Source organism: Coffea arabica, chromosome 5c (assembly GCF_036785885.1).
Source record: "Coffea arabica cultivar ET-39 chromosome 5c, Coffea Arabica ET-39 HiFi, whole genome shotgun sequence".
Lineage (NCBI taxonomy): Eukaryota > Viridiplantae > Streptophyta > Magnoliopsida > Gentianales > Rubiaceae > Coffea > Coffea arabica.
This window is the reverse complement of record NC_092319.1, coordinates 43,672,785-43,694,586: the sequence shown is the minus strand read 5'-3', so window position 1 is coordinate 43,694,586 and position 21,802 is coordinate 43,672,785. Positions and strand designations below refer to the sequence as shown.

The following is a 21,802-nucleotide window of genomic DNA, read 5'->3' as shown; positions in this document are numbered from 1 at the left end:
GACTAAGCACTAAAATCACTAACATTAATGATTAAGTTTAAAGAAGAAGGTCGAAAGCACGTGGCATCACTCTTTGGTTTTATTGAACTATTAGGAAATGACAAGCATTATCTCTTTGGTTTTATTGAACTATTAGGAAATGACAAGCATTATATTGCGACCCTACCTTTTCCATGGTAAAACGAACTCGGGAAATATTAATAATTTGTATTTAAAACTTCCCACAGAGGGATGTAGAGAACTGTATCTATGATGGTGAGACATTTGCATTTGACTCCTTTATATCTTGCTATAAGATACTGATTACCTATATCTGATGTCAAAAGGCTCAAGCTTTTTAATTGTAGCATGTTTCCTAATTTGTTTTCTCTTGTTGTTTACTTGTCTTCAAGAAGTTGGTAACCCTATCTTGCATGATCTTGTCTTTTTCCTTTCTTTTTGGAGTTGGGGTTTTTTGGTTCTTGAATGTGACGTGACGTTCAATGCATCTAATATTGAACCATTAGTTTCATTTTACAGGTCGCATGGCCTCCAGCTTTTTTGAGTTTAGAGGAAGTGAAAGTTGTAGACAATGTTGTCTCGTCTCTAAATAATTATGGCATCAATAAGCTTGTCAACGGGCTAAGAGTTGGCTATGAGATGGTGTTATATTTTGCTCATTCATCAACATGGAAGAGAGACAAGATGAAGCAGGGCCTTCACAGCAGAGGCCTCCTGGTGCTACATGGTGGTCGCCAGATCTTGTTGAAAAAATTGGATCTGTGTCTTTAGACTCTAAAGAAAGAGAGATTCTAAGGAATAAAAAATCAATTAATAAAGATGAATATGATTGCTCACCACATCAGATGGCGTCACAGATCCTTTGGAGCACTGGAATGCTTTCAGAAGCGATTCCAAATGGTTTCTATTCAGTTGTTCCTGTGAGCACCAAACTTGTTTTGTCGGTATTGTAATTATGGCAAGTTGTGTCTGGTAAATCACATCTAAAATGCATGGTGCTTGGGCCCTTTTTTCTTTGGCTGATTAACGAACTTAATGCTATAGAGATTATCATCACTTTATGAATTTTTTCGAACACAAAAATGGTGCTGTCACTTTGAATCCACTGGTAACAAGAAAAACGAAAGTCCGTGAACGTGCTTCTAAAAAATAATTGTTGTTTGCATTGGCTTGAGTATTTTCTTGGAGTAGATCTTAGCTGTTTTATCTTCATTATTAGACACAGAAAGTTTCTGTCGGCAAACATGTGCCTTCAGAGATGCCATTCAGTTCATGTATTTTAATTCATGAAGTTTGATTCTTATCGATATTGCAAATTACACGTCACTGCAATGTTAAAAATTGGTTATGTAAAAAATTTATGTTGAATAGAAAAAGCTAGCTTGTATATCAAGGGTATAATGAGTTTCATACATTTCTAGGTACTATGTGCTCATGTGGTGAAAATATTTTACTTGTCAAATAACATAAGACCTCTTATTGGAACTGCATTTTTATTCAAGGCATCCCCCGCTGAAAAGGAGTGCAAAAAATTGGAAAAATAAATTTCTTATTTTCAAATGGTACTCTCTGAGAATTTCCATCTTTTGTTTCCTGAGCATTTTTCTTGCTTGATGGCGTTAGGACTTTATGGATTGTCACCCATAAATGGTGATTTCTTTTGATCTTGTTCCATTTGAGCAGTTGTTCATGCTGCCACCTGTTTTTTGCAGGAGAAAAGGCTTAAGGAGCTTTTTGAAGATATTCCTACTCTTGATGAGCTTCAGGCTTTGGAGCTTGAGGGTTTAAGAGCTGATATTATACTTGTAGATGTGGAGAAAGATAAAAAAATTTCCATGCTAAAGCAACTAATTGCTACCCTGGTTAAAGGTCTGAATTCAAATCCTGCGGCGACAATAAAAAAGATTGCTGGATTGGTCAGTATTTATTAGATCCTGCTCTTATAGACAGTTACTGATTTCTTGGATTATTTAAATTCTGGTTTTAAATAAAGTATTACTGTCTTTTCCAAACTCTGTTTTCGTCCATATCTCTTCATTGATCTTAATGCAGCATTTTAATGTTTGCATGCTAAATATCTTTTGGTAGCTGATAAATGTTTTGCTTTGACTCTAGCTGTTTTTAAGATGCTACACAACCTTTTTCTTTTTATTTTGTTTGTAGCCTTAGGAATTTTCTTCTCTATTTTGTTGAGAGGAAGGCTTTGCGTATTACCTAGACATTACTTTTCCTGTTGTTAGGTGTCTCATGAAGTAAATGAACATTTTGCTTGTTGATTTATTGTGAATTGGGACTTCAATGTCATTGTTATGTTGCATAGCTTCTGATCATGTGTAATTTTGTTGATGTTCTACACCTGAATTTTCTGTGTGAGGACGTCTAGGGTCTTGATATGGGCCCATTTGGAATTTTGAGGGCTTTTTTATGTTGTCCTGCATTTCACTTCCTGTATATAAAGAAGTTTAGCATGCGTCTAAAATTTTTTTCAATGACTAAACCTTTGATTTATTTAAAATTTTTTATTTTTAATAGTTATTTATTTATTTATTTTTGGTTTTTGTTTTTGTGGATCTAGTTCTACTATTCTTATAGTGGTGTTTGGGATGCTGTTATTAATAACGTTGGTCCATTAAGTATTTTCTCTGCTTTCTCATGATCTTATTACATATGAACAGGTGTCTGACTTCTACAAACGACCAATTGTGGAACTTAGTCCTGGAAAAGTTTCACTGGAAGAAACCTCTCATGTTTCTGAAAATAGAGGTGTTCAGATGCTTGGACAAATAAAGCATGGTTCATGCCGGCCTCGAGCAATATTATTCAAAGTCCTTGCAGATACAGTTGGCATTGAGAGTAGGCTAATGGTGGTAAGTTTTAGCTGTAGAAGGGTTTGCACTTTTATTTGTGCACCTATTATCTATGGGTGATGCCACATAAAAGTCTGAGCAGCATTTTGTCTGTTGGCTTTATTCTCAGCTTCTATAATACTTCCCCTTCTAATGACTTCTGGTCAGAATAATGAATGTATTCCCTAAAGACATTCAGGTCAGAATAATGAATGTATTCCACGTTAATTCCAGAAATGTTAACTTCTTCTTTGACTAATGCCTCAATAAATAGCTGCCTGTGACACCCTGATATTACATCGTAAACTCCACTAAATTTGATATGCCTCCTATTCCTTTAAAAAAAGGATGTCAGACATTTGACTTCATAGTCCAGTGAAAAGGCCCATGGAATGTCAAATTTTCCCTTTTCTATTTGTGTTTCTGCTTTTGAGTCTAAATTTGCTTTTGTACCCCAAATGACAATCAAGGAGATGTCTTTTAATTTTCTTGGTTGCATGTGTATTGAATGCTCGCAAGTGGCAAGGTTAATTTTGGTTTGAGTCTGTAAAGGATTTTCCAAATTCTCTCTGGCATGCTTTTTTGTGTGGTTCCTTTTTCTGATTTGTCTTTATACTTTTACATGTAATTCTCCTCTCAGGGTTTGCCTACTGAAGGAAATTCAGAGTGTGTAGACTCATACAAGCATATGTCTGTTCTAGTGGTTTTGAATTCTGTGGAACTTTTGGTTGATCTTATGCGGTTCCCTGGCCAGCTTATACCCCTATCGACTAAAGCAATTTATATGACTCATATATCTGCTGCTGGGGAAAGTGACTCTGCAGAAAATGATTCCTGCGATTCACCATTAGAGCCAAATAGTCCTCTTTATGGGGTTTCGGATAGAGCTGATCCTGAGAGGTTAGAACCTTTTTTATATTTTCTGTGTAATAACATACATGTTTTCACCTAATTAGTCATCCTTTACCTTGTTCTTTTTAATGAGACATGGAAATGTTTCAAAATTTTTCTTTCCAGCAGAAGAAGTTTTCTAGTTAGAAGCTATCTAGATCAATCCCTTGCTTTCTAGATTCAACAGTGATTGCATAGTTTTATTTGTTACAGTACTGATAAGGATGATTGCCCTCAATACCAGAGGAGACTTGAAGCTTCTTCAAACACTGCTGAGCCTTCTTTGAGGAATGCGATGTTGCGCTCTTCTACTTTTGTTGATAGAAAATTAAGGTACTATTTTAGTCAAGACTGGCATTGCCTTAAACGTGGAATGTTGTATGAAGTACAATTTTGATGCACTGTGGATCTTAGAGACGGATGCTTGTATGCGTAGTTAAATCTTATTCTATTGCTTACATAGCTGGTGTTTATTGGAACTATTTTACTGTATCAGTTCATATCATAGCGAACCTAATATTGCGGCTACCTTTTGGCGAAGGAGCAGGAGAAGGGTCATTGCTGAACAAAGGACTGCTAGTTCAAGGTTCCTCTTGATGCTTTTCTGTTTGTATGATCTTAATATGTTGTTTCAAATCATTCTAGATGTGGGAATGAATTTTTAATCATCTGTCCAAAGGACAACTTTGTCTTTGTTGAGGACACTTAAATATTTGCCACAGAGGTGGTGCCTGTTGCCTCAGGAGCAGATAACCCTGGTGTACAAAATATAAGTTGGGGGAGAAGCAAAGGTCCTAGACTAGGTAGTTAGAGTGACGTAAGCCTGCTTAGTAGGATGACTTAGAAGTTTAAACTGTTCATTGTGTTGAAAATAACATCCTTGACTAAGTCATTATAATTTTAATTATACATCTTGTGTTAATGTGCAAACAATTTGAAAACTTTGATAATTCTAAAATATCAGCTGTAACTGCAAGTGGGCCGACAGTTTTTCTATGGGTAATCATTTGACTGACAGTATTTATTATCTATAAATCTGGCAATATTTGGTATGTAGCAGTTGTTAAGTTCTGATGGCTGCTTGGGCTGCTCTCCCTCTCTCTCTCTCTCTCTCTCTCTCTCTCTCTCTTCCCTCTTCTGTTTGCAGTGTGTGGTTTAGCTATCCATGAGACCTTTTAATCTACATCCTTTTAACTCTTTTGCATTTTGTATTTCACAGTCCAGAGCATCCTTCATCTCGTGCTCGTGGGCGCTCTATGCTTAGCGGTGATAACAGAACATTTAGAGATTATTCTGATGATATGGCTACATCAAGGTGCCTGAGAGAAATACACTCTTTTGTCTGGTTTTGGCTTTTGCTTTTCTAATCCTTGTTAATGCACTGAGTAGTAATAAAAAAATGCCACATATGGTGACTTGTAAATATTTTTGATGAATCTAATGCATCTTCTTGTTCTCATTTCAAAAAAAATGCACTGAGTAGTTTGTGGTATAGCATGATTCACATGATTTTACTTATAACTGGAATATCTAATGTACTTACAGAAATTGTTTAATTAGCACACCCTTCCCTATGTTGGTGAGTAAGATAAACCTCACGTTAAACTTTTCTTATCCTGTGATTGATGGTGGGGCACACCATTGTTCAATTACGTACAAGCTAGATGGACATAGGTATACATATGCTGCTCTATCTCTTCTGGCTCACCAGGGCTAGTGTTGAGGAAAATCTATTGAGTGGTGCTACTGACGGTTCAGAGTGTGCTTATGCGGTTAAGTTGGAATTTGCCTTCCATACTTTTGCAGCATGGCTTCCCTCTCTTTATGAGGACTCCATTCTAGGGACAGAGACATAGAAATTAAGGATCTCTAGTGCTTAAGAATGTGATTAACTAGGAGACTCTTAGCACTAAAATTGTGTAGCTAGATGCATCATGAGCTATGGGCTTTTCTGTACAACTGCATTGAGCATATGTTTCAAGTACCATGACATCTGTAATTTGTAAAATGTACATCACAACAGGATTTGCTACAAAGAAAGCTAAAAACATGTGAATTTATGAAACTGGGGTTACTATCAAGTCCAGAATAGCCCCTTTTCTTGTTAGCTTGTTTAGTATCTTTGTTCCTGAGTTATTTTTCCTCTTTTTTGTGTGGGTTGGGGGGGGGGGGGGACAACAGATTAAGAAAAAAAGTAAAGGATCTCGGATGCATAAATAACTTCTTGAAGACGCCCTGCTAAATTGTCACTTCACTGAGTATTGACTCTGCTATTCTGGTCTGCAGAATTAATGAAGACGAGCAATGAGACAAAATCATTTGAGTACTTTATTTGACTGAAGTCTTATGCAGGGCTATCATCAATCCTATTATCAACTATGCTGAGATTGGTGCAGTCCATTGAGTTATCATTTGATTATCATCTTGGAATTAGTAACCATTTATTTGATTTTGTTTTCTTTTTTTGTTGTGCGCTATAATCAAACTTTACAGATAAGAAGTACCATAACTAGAATCATTCAGCTATTTTCATGGGATGCTTTTTACAAAACTCATACCTTAGGGTGATAGTACAATGAACAATACATATTTTTCTTCTCTTGTTAATCAAATTCTCAATCTTTACTGCTACTGATCTTTGATGCAAATGTAGCAACAGATCCGAAGGTGCCTCAACATCAGAGACTCGTAGATTAAGACGAAGAAGCATCAGTATAACTCCAGAAATTGGTGATGATATTGTAAGGTTGATATCAGCTCTCCTATTTTTATGTATTGTTTGTTTGGTGATATCTTTGTTGTCAATGGCCTCTGTGATAATTTATTTTTAGTATCATCTTATAGTAATCAATTTTTTCCTAAGCTATTTGACGGTCTTCTAGACATAAATTTGTTTCCCTGCGTAAATCCACCTTTTGTCGTATCCCAAATTTGGTGAAAGAATACAGAGATGCAGTGTTAGGGAACTTCAAATGTGAAGCATTTTTCTTTCTAGAACATTGTTAGTCAAGAACTTTATCTCTGGAATTACTTCTACTTTCATTTCACCAGTAGAATCTACTGGAATCCCTCACTTAACTTGATAATTCATACTCAAAGTAAGCTCATCTAATATTAATATGAGATACTATTTGTTGGAGTAGCTTGCTAATGATGTAAGGATTAATTAGGAGTTTTTAGTGCAAGTCTTGAGAGTAGAAGAGGTTGTAGGGGTCAGAGAGTTCTTGAGAATTCCTTCATGAATAATTGCTGGATTTGTTGGTTAATACAATTAACAGGGCTGTGCGCCCTCATGTATCTGTCTTTGAGATCTATGATTCTGCTGTAGTTAAAAGTCTCAATTATTCGAGGGGGAGGAGAGATATATCTTCATGATATTTGACTACTCATTACTTTAAGCTGGCTCCCTATATCTCCTTTGATTTAGCTTTTCAATAGCTTCTGGGAAAAAAAAATGTGATTCTTGATTAAGGTGTTAAAAAGGCATTTTGCCATGGAACTTCTGGAAAGTAAAAGTTGTTCTAGAAGAGATTCAGGGATGCATATAGGAAGAAGCATTTTGGTTTAGAGAAACAAAAGACACAAGCCAAAACAAAATAAGACCAATGAAAAGTAGCTTATTGTATAAAGAGTCAGGAATGTAATCTCAACTAGAAAAAAAGAAATGGGCCTACAAGAGTACACCAGAGGCATGGCAATTTAAATTCTACATTGTCTGCTTTTTAGTTGATGGCTATTTTTTAGCATGTTGACTAGGCACATTAATTGTGGTTGAAATGTACGTGTTAGACTATTTTTGTAGTAATGCTGATTATCATACCTGAACTAGCCATCAAAATTGCTGTATGTTGGAGATCAAGAAATGTTTCACCACTTTGTGGTGGATTTCATGCTACCATGTTACATTCTTGAAGTGCTTAATTGTTGTTGCTTAATGTTATCTGCTAACTTTATAACTCTCTGTTGTATGATTCACGCTAGGGCTGTTCGAGCAATGAATGAAACATTGAAGCAGAATCGCCTCTTAAAAGGACAAGGAGAAAATAGGTCGGATGTCCAGAAAGATGTATGTTCCTTATTTGACCAATCATCTAAATTTATGCATATTCTTCTGCATTTGTAGTCTCTTTGGTTGCAAGTTGAGTAACATTTTTTAGGTATGTGCCTGTTTGAATCTACCTTGTTGTTACTGTGAGCAACTTGACCTTGTCAATGGGCTCAAAAAGATCCCTTTTGTCTTTATGCATTTTTTTTCTGGACTTGCATTTTGACCTGTTTCCGGGCAACTAATACACACATGAGAAAAGATGATCATCTTGCATCAAACAATGCTGGTCCAAAACCAGGAATGGATGGTATTTACATCATGGTTTGTATCAAGTGTCAAATATGAAACTTTCTGTTATGAATTCATTGTTAAAAGTGTGCAATTAGTCTAAGAAATGTTAAAAATAATGGCAGTTTTTATTATTTATTTATTTTTGGGTAATATTTATAGATAAGTTGTTTCCTCCTGCTTTCTGAAGTCTTGACTGATAAAATGAATTATGTACCAGAGATCTGAAAGCCAAATGACATGGAGAATTAATGGAGCTACATCTATCCTGCCTTTCATCAATTTCATGTTTCTCTTAGTGGTTTATCTCTGATAAGTTATTTATTCTTTCTAAGTGGAATTATCCTCCTCAGGTATCTGATTTTTACCTTGGTGACCAGGATGATTTATCTGGTGGAAGATCTTCCATGTATTCTTTTCAGAGAGAGCACAATGATTCTCAAAAGGCAATGTCATTACCTTCTTCTCCTCATGAATATGGGAGTCAAACTCCTGAGAGGAGTGGGACATCAAACTACAGGGTAAATGATGACATGGTGTCAACATGGAACAGAATTCTTGGATCGCCTATGTTCCAGAATAAACCTCTTTTACCTTTTGAAGAGTGGAACATTGACTTCTCAGAACTAACAGTTGGCACTCGTGTTGGAATTGGTAAGCAATTGTCTTGTTAGTTTCCTCTTTGATGTTTATGTCTTCCATAAATTTTCTTTCTCAATCACTTTTGGTAGAGCAAATTCCTTGAAAGGAAGCAATTGTTATCCACAGATCCTCTTGAAAGTTTGGATTCCCATCGGGATAATAGTACTTGGTTGAGAAATTTTTGGGCTTAAATGCATGTTGTTCTCTCAAACTATAATCTCCTAGCATTTTCCTTGAACTGTTGCTTGCATCAAATTGGCCCCTTGAAGCTCTTAGACAAAATGAATTAAGTCCCTGGGCATTCTGTTACTGTGAAAAAATCACTAATGCATTGCTTATCAAAAACGATATTTTCCACATCAAATGCTTTAATTTTCAATGCTTTTTTCCTCCCCAAATACATCTTTATAAGCATGATTTACGTGATACATGATATTCACGAAAATTTGATACCCAATATGAAATAAAGACAGGCACATACACCACATAGCTATTTAAAGTTTGTCTCTTAATTACTCAGTAATTTCCACATGCTTGATTTCATGAAATTCTTGAGAATAAAGTTGTTGCTGCCTACGGTAACTTAATTCTATGGAAGATCTCAAAGGAACGGTTGGCGCAATTGATAGCTCAAAGAGGCCATCTTAAATCATGATGTTTTTCAAAGGGCAAACTACATCTTGCTTGAAACTCTACATTTCAATTTCCTGAAGCTTCTGGGGTTCATTATTGTTAACATCGGAGATGCTTTACATATTGATTTTTCTTCTAATGATTTTCAACAATGAATTATAGAATAAGAAGATGATAATTTTTTTTTTCCCATTTTCATAGAATCAGAGTCTTAAATCATGATGTTTTTCAAAGGGCAAGCTACATCTTGCTCGAAACTCTACATTTCAATTTCCTGAAGCTTCTGGGGCTCATTATTGTTGACATCAGAGGTGCTTTACATATTGATTTCTCTTATAATGATTTTTAACAATGTACTATAGAATAAGATGACAATAATATTTTTTTCATTTTCATGCAAAAGTTATTGCAAACCTCAATGTTCTGTTGTTTATTTTTTCTTTTCCTGTCTTGCATTTCCTACTCTTTTGAATATCTTTTGTCCTTGTGCTTTCGTAGGTTTTTTTGGAGAAGTTTTCCGTGGCATTTGGAACGGAACTGATGTTGCCATCAAAGTTTTTCTGGAGCAAGATCTGACTGCTGAAAACATGGAGGACTTTTGCAATGAGATTTCCATCCTAAGGTGTTCAACTCATTTTTACACTGGCATTTTCTTTTAGTTGTGCTTTTGACTGTTGGTTTAATTTTTAAGATCCCTTCTAATCCTTTGTTATTGCTTTTATTTGGTTTTCTGCAGCCGCCTTCGGCACCCAAATGGTATATCTCTTTGCCTCCTTTTTTCTTTGTGTTCAACTTGTATCAATTTAAACAGTCTCTGTTACTTGTCTATACACTTGATATCAGCTTCAAGTTATCGGGAAGAAATGTAACCCCAAAATTTTTCCTTTTGGGCTGTGGGGATGGGTGTAACACATTCAGTTTGGGGAATACAGACATTCAGTTGCCTTTCAGATACTAATAGACATGCCTTATTTGCAGTTATATTATTTCTGGGTGCCTGCACAAAGCCCCCACATTTATCAATGGTCACCGAATACATGGAGATGGGGTCATTGTATTATCTGATTCATTTAAGTGGTCAGAAGAAAAAACTCAGTTGGCGCAGGAGGCTAAAAATGCTTCGTGACATATGCAGGTTTGTTTTATCCTTGGGCAACATTTCTATTATCTGCTCCAAGTTTTATGGGCAGTAGTTTAATAATTTTCTTTTGTAAGATTGGAACTAGTCTGAAATTTCTGCACCATAAAGGGTTTCATAGGACTTATCAGTTGCAATGCAGAAATCATAAGTTACACTTTTTGAAGTTTGATGGCTTCAGATAGTCTAATTATGGATTTGATTTCTGGGACAAAAATGAGATTGTTGTTGCCAAATTAGCAAACCAGGGTTGCCCATAGTTTTGGCATCCAAACTAACTATGTTGACAACTGTTTCATGCTGGGAAAATGCATTGCAGAACATGGGGTAGGCTAATAGTTGTGAGACCTTGTATTGATCTTTTAATACATAAAATGGGCCACGCACTCTTGTGATTTTTTGTCCCTAATTCTTGTAAGCTCCTTTTTGTCCCCTGTAATGTTGCATGTCCAACCATCTTTTTTGATGTCTGCTTAGCATGTCCAAGTTTGAGTGAGCAAATAAACCAATCTTCATTTAAAATGCATATCACGAAGCGTGCCTTCTGGTTTTATTTCCCTGGTTTTCTTGTTAGAACCTGTTGTTGGGGACTAGAAAATATGAATTAACGCTGTCTCTGTTGTTGGCAACTTAAGAGGGCTGATGTGCATACATCGAATGAAGATTGTCCACCGCGATTTGAAAAGTGCAAATTGCCTTGTCAATAAACACTGGACCGTCAAGATCTGTGATTTTGGGCTATCAAGAATAATGACAGATTCTCCCATGGGGGACTCGTCATCTGCAGGGACACCGGAGTGGATGGCCCCGGAACTTGTTCGCAATGAACCCTTCACCGAGAAATGTGATATCTTCAGCCTTGGTGTTATTATGTGGGAGCTGTGCACTCTAGGTAGACCCTGGGAGGGCATACCACCAGAGAGGGTATGATATAGAATGTCCTTTTAGTTTGTTGATTCTCAATTTTAAATTTTAGTCAGTCTTCTTTTTTTTTTTCAATATTTATCACCCCCGTGTAGGTAATTTGTGCAATAAATATTTTTGACCATTTTTCTCTGCGAGAGACAGTGCACTCACCCTTCTTTTTACAATCTAGGTGGTTTATGCTGTTGCCAATGAGGGATCACGGTTGGAGATTCCTGAAGGACCTCTTGGTAGGCTTATTGCAGGTAACTGGTTATCCACATATTGTCAAACTCGTAACAAGCAACAACCTCAAGCTCATTTGTGCTTGTTGGAGCTCACCTTCTTTCCCTTTCTCCTGGTTGCAGATTGTTGGGCAGAGCCGCATGAACGTCCTAGTTGCGAGGACATTCTTACCCGCTTGCTCGACTGCGAGTATTCATTGTGCTAATGCAATCACTTTAATTGTACAGAAACACATAGTAGAGGTGTTACAATATATTCGGCTCAAGCTCAAGTTGTATTTTGTGTGGATTTTCCAATTTTAGGAAGCTAGTATTTCATTTCATAACCAAATTGAAAAAAAAAAAACATTAAGCACTTTTTGTGCAATTGGAAAATTTTACCGTCATACAAATGAAAAGGAAAAAAAAAGGAGAAAATGGATCTCTTTTATGAGATTGGAGGAGGTCACAGATTGCCTTCATTGTCAAGAGATTGACACTAATGGTTGATGCAGTAGAATTTCATGTACTACATTTCATCGATTTCTGTTGAAATCAATCTCTTAAATGTTACGCATGGTAACTGGATGCATCATATTGCGCGTAGGAAAATAAGTTCCTCATCCCGCGAAGCCTCATCGCATGAATGAATTATATATGATAAAAATTCGAACTGGTTTTCAGTCTTCAAAGCCTAAGTGTACATGTCAAAGATCTAGATCCGGGTTAAATTTTTTTTTTTTTTTTTTTTTAACAGTTACAGATTCACGCTGTACAACATGTTCTATCGTTATTGCGCATAGGTTGCACACCAGCATCTGATCGCTGTGTATCAGTCAGAAATATGGCGTCTGTTCAGAGACGCTTCAAAACGGCTTAAAGAATCTGCTCTCATTTCCGTGCTCATGTCATTCTCTGGTGCCGGGTAATAATCTTCCCTCAGCTGGATGTCCCTGAGATTTGGGAGTCTAAGGAAAAAACTCATGAAATGTTCATGAGCCGTCCCATGGATAAAAAGTTTCCTTAGGGTAAGACACTGATGGAGCAGTCCAGCTGCTGGCAGAGATAAACTCCTCTGGTTAACATCCCTGTCTTGTGGTGGCCAGTAATCAAGTTCATTGAGACTTAAATCCCCTATTCCCATCAGGTAAAATCGTTCCCATTGGCTCAAATCCATCTGCCCAGACGGTGCAGTCTGTGCATAACCTATGGTGTCTCCACAATCCAAATGCATCTTGGTTAAGCGAGGATACTGCACCAGAGTGCTCAACCCAAAGGGGTACTGTGTATGTTTTGACCATTCCCTGCAATCTCCTTCAACCTTGATTTGGATCTCCTCCAGGTTTGGACAATCCTCAAGGCCAGCAGCAGTCAATGGGGTTAGAAGCTCACCCACGCCAATCCAAAGTGAAAGACATTGCAGTCTGTCCCATGAGTTGCTGCAAAATCCATTACCGCTGCTGTTAAATTGCAGGGGAGAGCAATTCAGATCAAAGGAGTGTCTGCACCTCTTCTTCTTGCTGCACATGATTTCACTGTCATAATCTCCAAAGTAGTTGACAGATCCATCCAACTGGTTCGATGCCCCACCCTGATCCAATCCGTTAAGATCAACATCATACTGAATCCCATCAAATTGATCTACACCATCCCAAATGCAGTCAATGTGGAGCCTCCTAATTCGATCCTGCACCGGCTCTAACGCTTTCAATGACGTTGATGCTTTCAGATTCTTACAACAAGAAATCTTGACATCCACCAAAGTCCTTCGAAGCAAACTAGCCAAAGTCCTCATTCCATTCACGGTTATCTTATTACAACCCTGAACTTCAAACTTTGCCAATCTCCAACACCCTCTTCCAATGGCAATCAAACCCATATCAGTCAAGTCCGCAACACTCCTTATTGACAAAGATTCAAGCCCTGAACAAAGCGCAACCCCATCCAACCTTGACTCGATCGGCACAGAGATCCCATGAAACTGCCCTAACTTGAGTGACCTCAGCTTGGGGCATTTCACTTTCAGCATCTCCAAAGCAGGGCCACTCTCTCTCACATTATTACAAACATCTAAAGCCAGTTCTTCGAGCGATGGCAACCCCGAGAACAACTCAATCAGGGCAGCCACAGTGATCTTAGCATCCTCAGGAGTAAGCCCCTCAGACTCAGGATCTGCCCTGGAATTCACCAAAGCCGAGGTATCCGCCAAATGAAGCACGGATAATTTAGGACAATTAGCCGAAATCGAAACCAAGCTCTCATCTCCAACGTATCCAATGTACCTAGGATCAAACATACAAGCCGCGCGAAGTACCTTCAAATTAGGACATGATTTTGTGATGTCCATGATTTCATTAGCCTTGAACCCTTCGGAAAATGAAGGGTTCAGGAGATCAAGGATGGTTAAGTTTGAGGTTTCAACTAGAGCTGCGGGAACATCATCCGTCCAGCAATAAAAGCTGGACAAATCAAGACTAATGATTGATGTGTTCTCCTGAAACAAAGCTAGCAATTCTTCCCCAGATCCCAACGGGGGCCGCTGGTGCCAGCGGACGAGCTTAATATGCTTTAAACGCGGCCATTGAGGAGCCAAGAGCTGTATGGTTGATGGGTTTCTGGCGTAGAGGGTCAGGGAAGTGACTGCAGGGAAAGCTTGGTGGAGAACAAGGGCCATGAGGGTGGCGGTGGTGGTGGGAATGTGGGGGGGTAACAAGGGGTGGCCCCACGGAGAGAGTAAAGAGAGGTCGAGGTCAGTTACGGATCGGAAACAAGTAGGGAGGAAGAAAAGGTCCAGGATCTTGCCCCGGAGAGTGAGGGAAGTGCGGGTGGAGCGCTCTTGAAGAAGCCATTTGCGGCAAACTAAGGCGGCGGCGTTGCGGCTCCGCACGTCGGAGATGGCGGCGATGATATTGGTGAGGATCACGTCCGGAAGGTCGTTGACGGTTGTTTGGCAAGTGGCCATGGAGAAAGGAAACGAAACTTTGAGATGGATTGAAAAGTTGAAAGAGGAGGAGGAGGAGGAGGAGGAGGAAGAGGAAGGTAAAAGTACTACTACTACTACTACTATTAGTTTCTGGCTTTTTTTTATTTATTGTTTATTTTTTTCACTTCTCTTTATTCTAGTCTGGTGTACAGTCCGTAGACTGAATACAAGTGGGCTGGAAAATTAATTTTGTTTCTTGGCAGCTGTAAGCAATGGGTTGGTGGGTGGGTGGGTGGTGGCAGGGGCTGGGATGAATGCCAATGGGAGAATGGCACATTAGGGACATGGAGGGATTTTGTCTACATTTGGGGGAGGTGACCCCATGGCAAATTGAGTGAGTCATGGGGCTCTGCAGAAATTGATCGACTCGCCACAGACATTTGGTTATGGACTTCTATGGGGGGAAGTATCTGAAATCTAACTACGTCGCAAGATCAAATAGTTCATCCTTGTGAAACCATCAATTAGGCAAACAATTTTAGCTCAATTTCCATTCTGCATTTTGCACCATAAAAAATTCTCAATTTTAGCTCTTTAGTAGTACTTTATTTATACTGCCAATTTGTGGCACATTATCTAGATCAATTGAAAATCAACAAACATTGTAGTAGCAATTTTGTGACGAGAAGAGTTTAGTACCTTGTACTCTGGATAATTTCGGTGTACAAAGTTCATTTTGTTGATAAATATTGAAGTGCCACAATTAGTAGTTTTAATTGCAAACCACAAATCCATAATAGCAGTGAAGGGACGCGAATTGCCGTTAGCCCTTGTTCAAATTGACAACTCATGTGAAGCTGCGCATGGAGCCAAAGTAACCTGCTACTGTACCAACGTACGTTTTGCAGGCATTGTGGATTTTTTCAAAGGTTTGAACAGTCCTGGTACATTACATTTGAGATAAGATAATAAAAGGTACATGTCCTTTTGTCCCTCTGGTCACAAAATTCAGCACTTCATAGGTGCTTTTTCTCCTGGGGCTTGTAGAAACAAAAGATGCCTATGTATGACAACTGAGGCTCAAGGATAAGGTTAACAATGAAGTCAAGATGAGACTACCGGGAATCATTCAGCTGCATGGGCCAATACAGTTGATAAGGGCGAACCATTTTTTGGTAACAAAATTGTGTATTCAAATTTAATCTTGCTGTGGATGTGAATACTACATTGATGAGTAGTCAAGTGATTTATGGTTCCGAAACAATGCCCTGACATGCTGCTTTCGCTGCTGATGTGAGCACTGTATTAACGAGCAACTTGTATAAATTCCTGTGTACACATCTATGATTTCAAGAATATGTCCTGACCTGTGTTAGTAATCGAAGTCAAATCCATTAAAACTTTTCTTCTTCTTTTTTTTTTAGAACTATATTAATGGGCGATATGTAAAAACTTATGAAGCAAGCCCTGATCTATAATTGTGATCGGATCTAAGTCCACTCGAATTTTTTCTACCAAAAGAAAAATGATTTAATCTATAAGGAGGTGCAACTTTTTTTTTTATGGGTGATTTGTTAAAGTCTCTGTAAGCAACTTATGATCTTGAGAGCATACCCTGACCTATGATTGTGACCGGAGTTGAATCCACTTGAACTATTTTCTACTGAAAGAAAAAAAAATTAGCTATGAGGAGATGCAACTTTTTTTCCCTCGGTAAGTGAGAGGTATTGAATCCAAAACTTTCTAGTTATAATCCCTCTCACATTACTATTCAACTTAACCCTCTCCCTACTTTTATACTTTGTAAGCGGAAAAATTTGGATCCAAAACCTCCGACTTTGTTAATATTTTTTCTTTGTATGGAGATGCAACTATGATAGAAGTTCAGAACAATTAATTTTCAATTAAAATACTACTCCTTCCATCCTAATTATTTAGTCATGTTCGGGGAATCCAACTTTTTAACGATAATGGTTTGATTGTGATGTTTGCGTTTCTCTTTTCAAATTTACTTCCACAAATTCAAATTTTAAATTTAAATGGTAACATGCATATGATTAGAAAGAAGGGTTATATTGAAAAGAGTTTCAACATGACAAATATTTTGGAACATTCTAAAATGGAAAGTATGACAATTTTAATAGGGCGAAAGAAATAGTAGTTTTTAAGGGTTAAATTTCCTAAAAATTCTTTCTGTCTAATTTGTCCAATGGAAGATTCATTTCATTTAGCCTTCACTCAAAGTTATAAATTAGTGTCCCCTTAGATCCCCTTTTTCTTTCACTTGTTTCGTTCAGATTTTTCCCCCCATCTTGGAAAAAACAAAAAAAACAAAAAGGTGATGGGACAAAGTTTTTGAAGCTGAAATATTCTTTTTCTTATCTTTTTCCAAATGTGGAGCAGCATATTGATTGCACTATCATGTATCTTTACATCTGCATGGACTACATTTTCAATCATTATACACCACTGGAACTTCATTCCTCTCCCACATCCATAGTTTTTAGTTCCTTTCTTTTTCATTTTGTTTTATTTTTATTTTTTTTCTTTGAGGAAAAGTTTTGCTCCTGCCTATTTTCCTTTTTCTTGATTTGTTTTTTTTTTTTTTTTTACTGATTTGGGTGAAGAATGATTGAATGGGTGCTAGTGCAAATAAAGGAAGCACTCATTTATTTTCCTTCGTTCAGAGGAGCACGAAGAGCACGTGATGCTCATGTGGTTTTGGTAGAAAAACCAATCATGTTTTCATCGGTGCATGAAGGGCACGGGATGATCGTGGCACTCCCCTATTAATTAGGTCTACCAGGTTGGAAACTCAGGGGACACAATGTCAGGAAATCCCTTTGTTGTAGTAATCTGCTCAGGATATTCCACTTTTTTTTTTTTTTAAAAAAAAAGATAATACCAAACCCAAAATGGTGTCATGATACCAAAATGAACAACAAATTAATTCATGAATGGTGGGGGAATAGTAGTAAAAAGATTTCACATTTATTCAAGCTATTTCTTTATATATATATATATATGTATACACCTTTCACCCTTGAATCTGATAACGGAAAAGATTCGAAGAGTCCTGCCTCTCTTGGCCACTAAAATTTATTTATTATCTTAAATCCACCGATTGGGATTTACCCTAGAATTGTTGAACTCTTTATTTTGCTTTCTTTTCCTGCTTAATTGCATGTGCTAAAACTAAAATTCAAAAAAATAAATTGCAAGTGCTTCAATAAAACAAGAATCTGCTCAATATAAGCAATTAAACTAAGCCTAAGGGGTTGGGAGTGATAATATGATTTTTAAAAACAAAAATAAATCCACCAAACTGAGGCGCTGTGCTACATTGGACAGTTTTTCCACCAAATGATTCAAGAATTGTCTTTTGAAGATTCAGGTTTTAAAACCAGGTGGATTAGCCCAATCAGCTTGGGGTCACCCTTCAGTGCTCACATAAATATTACTCCACTATGAGTAGTTATTCCCATCATCAGTGACGGAGCCAGGATTTTTGTTTTGGGGGGGCCAAAATTTTTTCCTAATAAAATTATCTTAATATATTATGTTCAAAATAATTTTCTTTTATTTAAATATATGACATCTAAAAATATCAAATATTAAATTTAATTATAAAGGTATGTCTATTCATAAATATGCGGTATAGTCATAACAAAAATTAACAAAAAAGATAACTTTTGATTAAATATTTTATAACATCACAAACCATTCAATTTGCACATTATGAGACGATGCTCTCCAATATGTCACCTAGGCAATATATATATATATATATATAACCATGTAATATCAATGTAACTATTTTCAATTGAAAAAAGATAAAACTTATGTTAACATAATTTGAAATTTCAACATCTTTTCTTAGAAGTAAATTGAGCTCTAAGCTCTTTCATAGAATTAAATTCATCTATACTTGAATCACTGCTAAATTTTTTAGCAACTTCCTTTTCTATATACACAGTTAGACAATTATTCAAAAAATTATCTTCCATCTTGTTTCGGAGCTTTGTTTTGATTATTTTCATAATTGAAAATACCTGCTTTGTAGTTGCAATTGATACAAGAAGAGTAAAAATAAGTCTAATCAATCTGTCAATAAGAGAATATATCACTGATTTTCTTGTCTTAACCAAGCCTTGACATAACTCATGAATACCAGATAATTCTTACAATTCAGGATGATTTGGAATGTCGAGCTCAAAATGTTGAAGTTCTATTTTTAGACGTACTAGTTCTTGCTTTTAACAATTATGAATTGGGTCTTTTTATTCTAATACATCACATTGGGTCAATTTACTATGGAACATCAAATTATATGTTTAATTTTTGAAAGTTAAATAATTAGTAAAATAAAAAATAAATAACTTTTTTTTGAAGAAAAAATTAATTCAAAGATGACTAATTCATATATATATATATATATATATATATATATATCAACTCTCATAATATAAACTAAAATTATAAAAATTTAGGTGGGGTCAATTTTACTTTACACACATATTTACATATTATGAATTAAAATTTTCAAAACTTAGGGGGGGGCCATGGCCCCCCTCTGTCCCCCCTTGGCTCCATCATTGCCCATCATCCGAATGTAATTTTTTGTACTTATCTCACCATTTTAAGTTTCCATTGCACACACTATATATAATCTTATAAACCAAAAAAAAGGACCGATACTTCAAAAAATTTAGGATTTGCCAACTTCTTGTAAAACTTGAATTCCAACTTTGGAGAATCCAGGAGCAAATTGGATGGAGGCGTTTGTGCCTTTTTTGTTCCTGCTGTAACTTGTACACTCTCGAGTGCTATTAGTAGATGAAGTAGTGAACCCGCATGCAATTGCCCCATTAACTACAGTTATTTGCTTCTTTAGAATATAGGATAAGGTCCTCAATCAATTCTGCCTCTACCTGTGGCATCATTTTGTCACAAGATATACTCTTCAAATTGCATTTCTGTTAAACAAGAACAGAATTAACTTCCAGCATCTATTCTAAAGTATTTCGATAGTTTGTCGAAACATTCTCTTCTTTAGATGTGCAGCTTTCTGAGGATATGGTATAGCGTTTGGCTTTATTTATATCTGATGCATGTAGAATCACTCTTTACCCTTTTTTTTTTATTTTTTATTTTTACGTGTAGATTAGAGTAAATATACCGTGCATGCATCTTCCAATTGTCAAATCTTTCACGTTCTAAAAGTAAACCATGCAAGTTATATTCGTACTTAGATGTTTGTAAGAGATTCTCATATTTATGTCTGTTGTTTCGAAATATCATGATTGTTAGTCGTTTTCTCTGTGAGTGAAGTCGTTTTAAAAATTTTCACTTGAACAAGACAAGTGTATTCAGTAATCATTTTCAAGTCTGGATTCTGATCCTTGTGTTGGGGATATCGTAAATTCCCCAAGACACCATGATGGACAAAACACAGAGCATTTTCAGTTAATTATCCAAAAAGAGGTGCTATACAAACACAGATAATTTCTAAAATAAGAGGTAATGACATGAGTGATTCATAATTAGCCGCCTACCAAATCAAGTGTGCCTGGTGGCCCCTGTGGGGCTGAATGATGCTGATATGGGTTTTCAAACAATTCATCATTTGTGCTCGGTTTAGGTTAGATAAGTTCATTCCACCACTCAGTGTTCGTCAATCAAGAGAGAATCAGGAAATAAAGAATCACATTTGACAAAAGTTCCAACATGTATAACTTTAATAATCTGGTCCAAAAAAAAAAAAGTTTAATAATCTGGTGTGAATTCTAGCGTTTGATCTTATACTGCAAACAGAAAGATGCAGTAGTACCTTTGTTTTGTGTAAATTTTTGCTACATAATGTGCACTCAACTAAATTCTAATGTTTATGGAGACAGTAATACGTACCAATCTAGATTTGCTTATTTAATAATAGAAATAAAACAAAACAAATATTGCATGGTGAATGCATTCCAACTTAAATTATCCGAGTTCAAATGAACAAAGCTAAATGGATGGATGGCCTTTGTATTAGGAAATTTGCTAATATTGTCAAGAGTCTTGGAACAAAATTCTGGTACTCCAATCTAGCAAAACAATACCAGATAGGAATAGCATATTTAAGGAGGAGGCTCAAGTCCTCACAACTATGATTTTGACAGTCGCTACTTCCAGGCATACCTTGTTAGAGATGCATGCATGATTCGCTCAAAAAAGTCAAAAAAACCCACTAGGAATTAAGCAACTTATCTATGATGAACTACGAAGAAAACGATTGAAGCATCTGCATAAGGATATATGGTCGACAGGGTTAGCTCCAAAAACTAACATATCTCACAACTATATGATTTCTCAATCTAGTAGGAGAATAACATGAATCATCTTTTTGAGTTTTGACTCCGAAAGTTTATAGTTTGTGTGATAATTACCTCTGTCTACATGTTAATTTGTAATTTGAAAAAACTTCACTTTACACGCTGGTATCATTTTTTCACTTTGTATTTTAGACTTCAATTTTGGGTATTTGGCACCCTAAATTCTTTTTTATACCCTCTATTCTCAAGTTCGTCCCGTTTAAATCCAATAATTAATTACCTTCGCAAAATTAACGAGATACAGCATAGTGAAAATTAATGACAATATACCATTTTGTTCTAATTGCAATCTCTTAACCTTTTCTTGATCACTTTCAACATTTTGTCATTGATTTATATGGTCACAATCACTCATATTGTTAGCAAAATTAACAAAATAAAAGATGGCGCAAATTAATGACAATTCATTATTTTATTTTATTATGATATCTTGATGCTTTTGACCACCTTTGGCATATTGTCATTGATTTGTTGGGTCTTCTATGCCATTAATTTTGTTAAAGTTGTTGTTAATTGGATTTAAATGGGATAATCTTAAAAGTTTATGGTGCAAAGTATTTAAAATTGAAAGTTTATAATGCAAAGTGTGCAAACTTAAAGTTTAGAGTATAAAATAAAAATTTTATAAAAGTTTGAGAGTGCAAATTAAAGTTAGTCCTTGTAATTTTGATATGTACAAAACAATCAGACACACACATAAGTACTAAAGAAAGAAAAGATGATAACCCATGAGTTTGGGGCAGCTAGTAAGCGGGTTATTAATGGCAACAGGAGGTAGTAAATTTGACTCCTATATGAGGCACCTCGAAAAGTTCTAGGTCAGGCCATCCACTTCCGGGCAAGAGTCGGACTTTGCAAGCGCTCCTCACGCTGAATTCAGATAAGTCTCACT

General features: G+C 36.4%; 2 protein-coding genes across 6 annotated transcripts; one reads left to right on the top strand and one right to left on the bottom strand.

Annotated features, from left to right (window-relative positions):
* The first annotated feature begins 530 nt into the window (after window positions 1–530).
* On the top strand, window positions 531–12,082 carry LOC113689754 (probable serine/threonine-protein kinase SIS8). 5 transcript variants are annotated; one of them, XM_027207522.2, is made up of 16 exons: window positions 531–920; window positions 1,713–1,916; window positions 2,676–2,867; window positions 3,487–3,746; window positions 3,951–4,070; window positions 4,285–4,323; window positions 4,957–5,052; window positions 6,391–6,483; window positions 7,719–7,803; window positions 8,427–8,727; window positions 9,847–9,970; window positions 10,085–10,104; window positions 10,327–10,483; window positions 11,122–11,410; window positions 11,583–11,655; window positions 11,758–12,082. In XM_027207522.2, the coding sequence occupies exons 1-16, from the start codon at window positions 669–671 to the stop codon at window positions 11,838–11,840; spliced, it is 2,388 nt and encodes a 795-aa protein (XP_027063323.1). In that variant the 5' UTR covers window positions 531–668; the 3' UTR covers window positions 11,841–12,082. The 5 variants fall into 5 exon arrangements, with proteins under 5 accessions (XP_027063323.1, XP_027063321.1, XP_027063317.1 ...); XM_027207520.2 differs by having other exon boundaries at window positions 4,279–4,323; XM_027207516.2 differs by having other exon boundaries at window positions 4,234–4,323; window positions 6,397–6,483.
* A 128-nt stretch (window positions 12,083–12,210) lies between these two features.
* LOC113689755 (F-box protein MAX2 homolog A) lies at window positions 12,211–14,700 on the bottom strand. Its single transcript, XM_027207523.2, has one exon. The coding sequence runs from the start codon at window positions 14,573–14,575 to the stop codon at window positions 12,446–12,448; it is 2,130 nt and encodes a 709-aa protein (XP_027063324.1). The 5' UTR covers window positions 14,576–14,700; the 3' UTR covers window positions 12,211–12,445.
* Window positions 14,701–21,802: the final 7,102 nt, after the last annotated feature.

Bases quoted from the DNA above. Each gene is read 5' to 3' on its own strand.
- LOC113689754 (XM_027207514.2), top strand. From the start codon at position 669: ATGGAAGAGAGACAAGATGAAGCAGGGCCTTCACAGCAGAGGCCTCCT. The intron at 7,804-8,426 runs GTATGTTCCTTA...TATCCTCCTCAG, and splicing joins GGTCGGATGTCCAGAAAGAT to GTATCTGATTTTTACCTTGG. The intron at 11,411-11,582 runs GTATGATATAGA...TTTACAATCTAG, and splicing joins AGGGCATACCACCAGAGAGG to GTGGTTTATGCTGTTGCCAA.
- LOC113689755 (XM_027207523.2), bottom strand. From the start codon at position 14,575: ATGGCCACTTGCCAAACAACCGTCAACGACCTTCCGGACGTGATCCTC.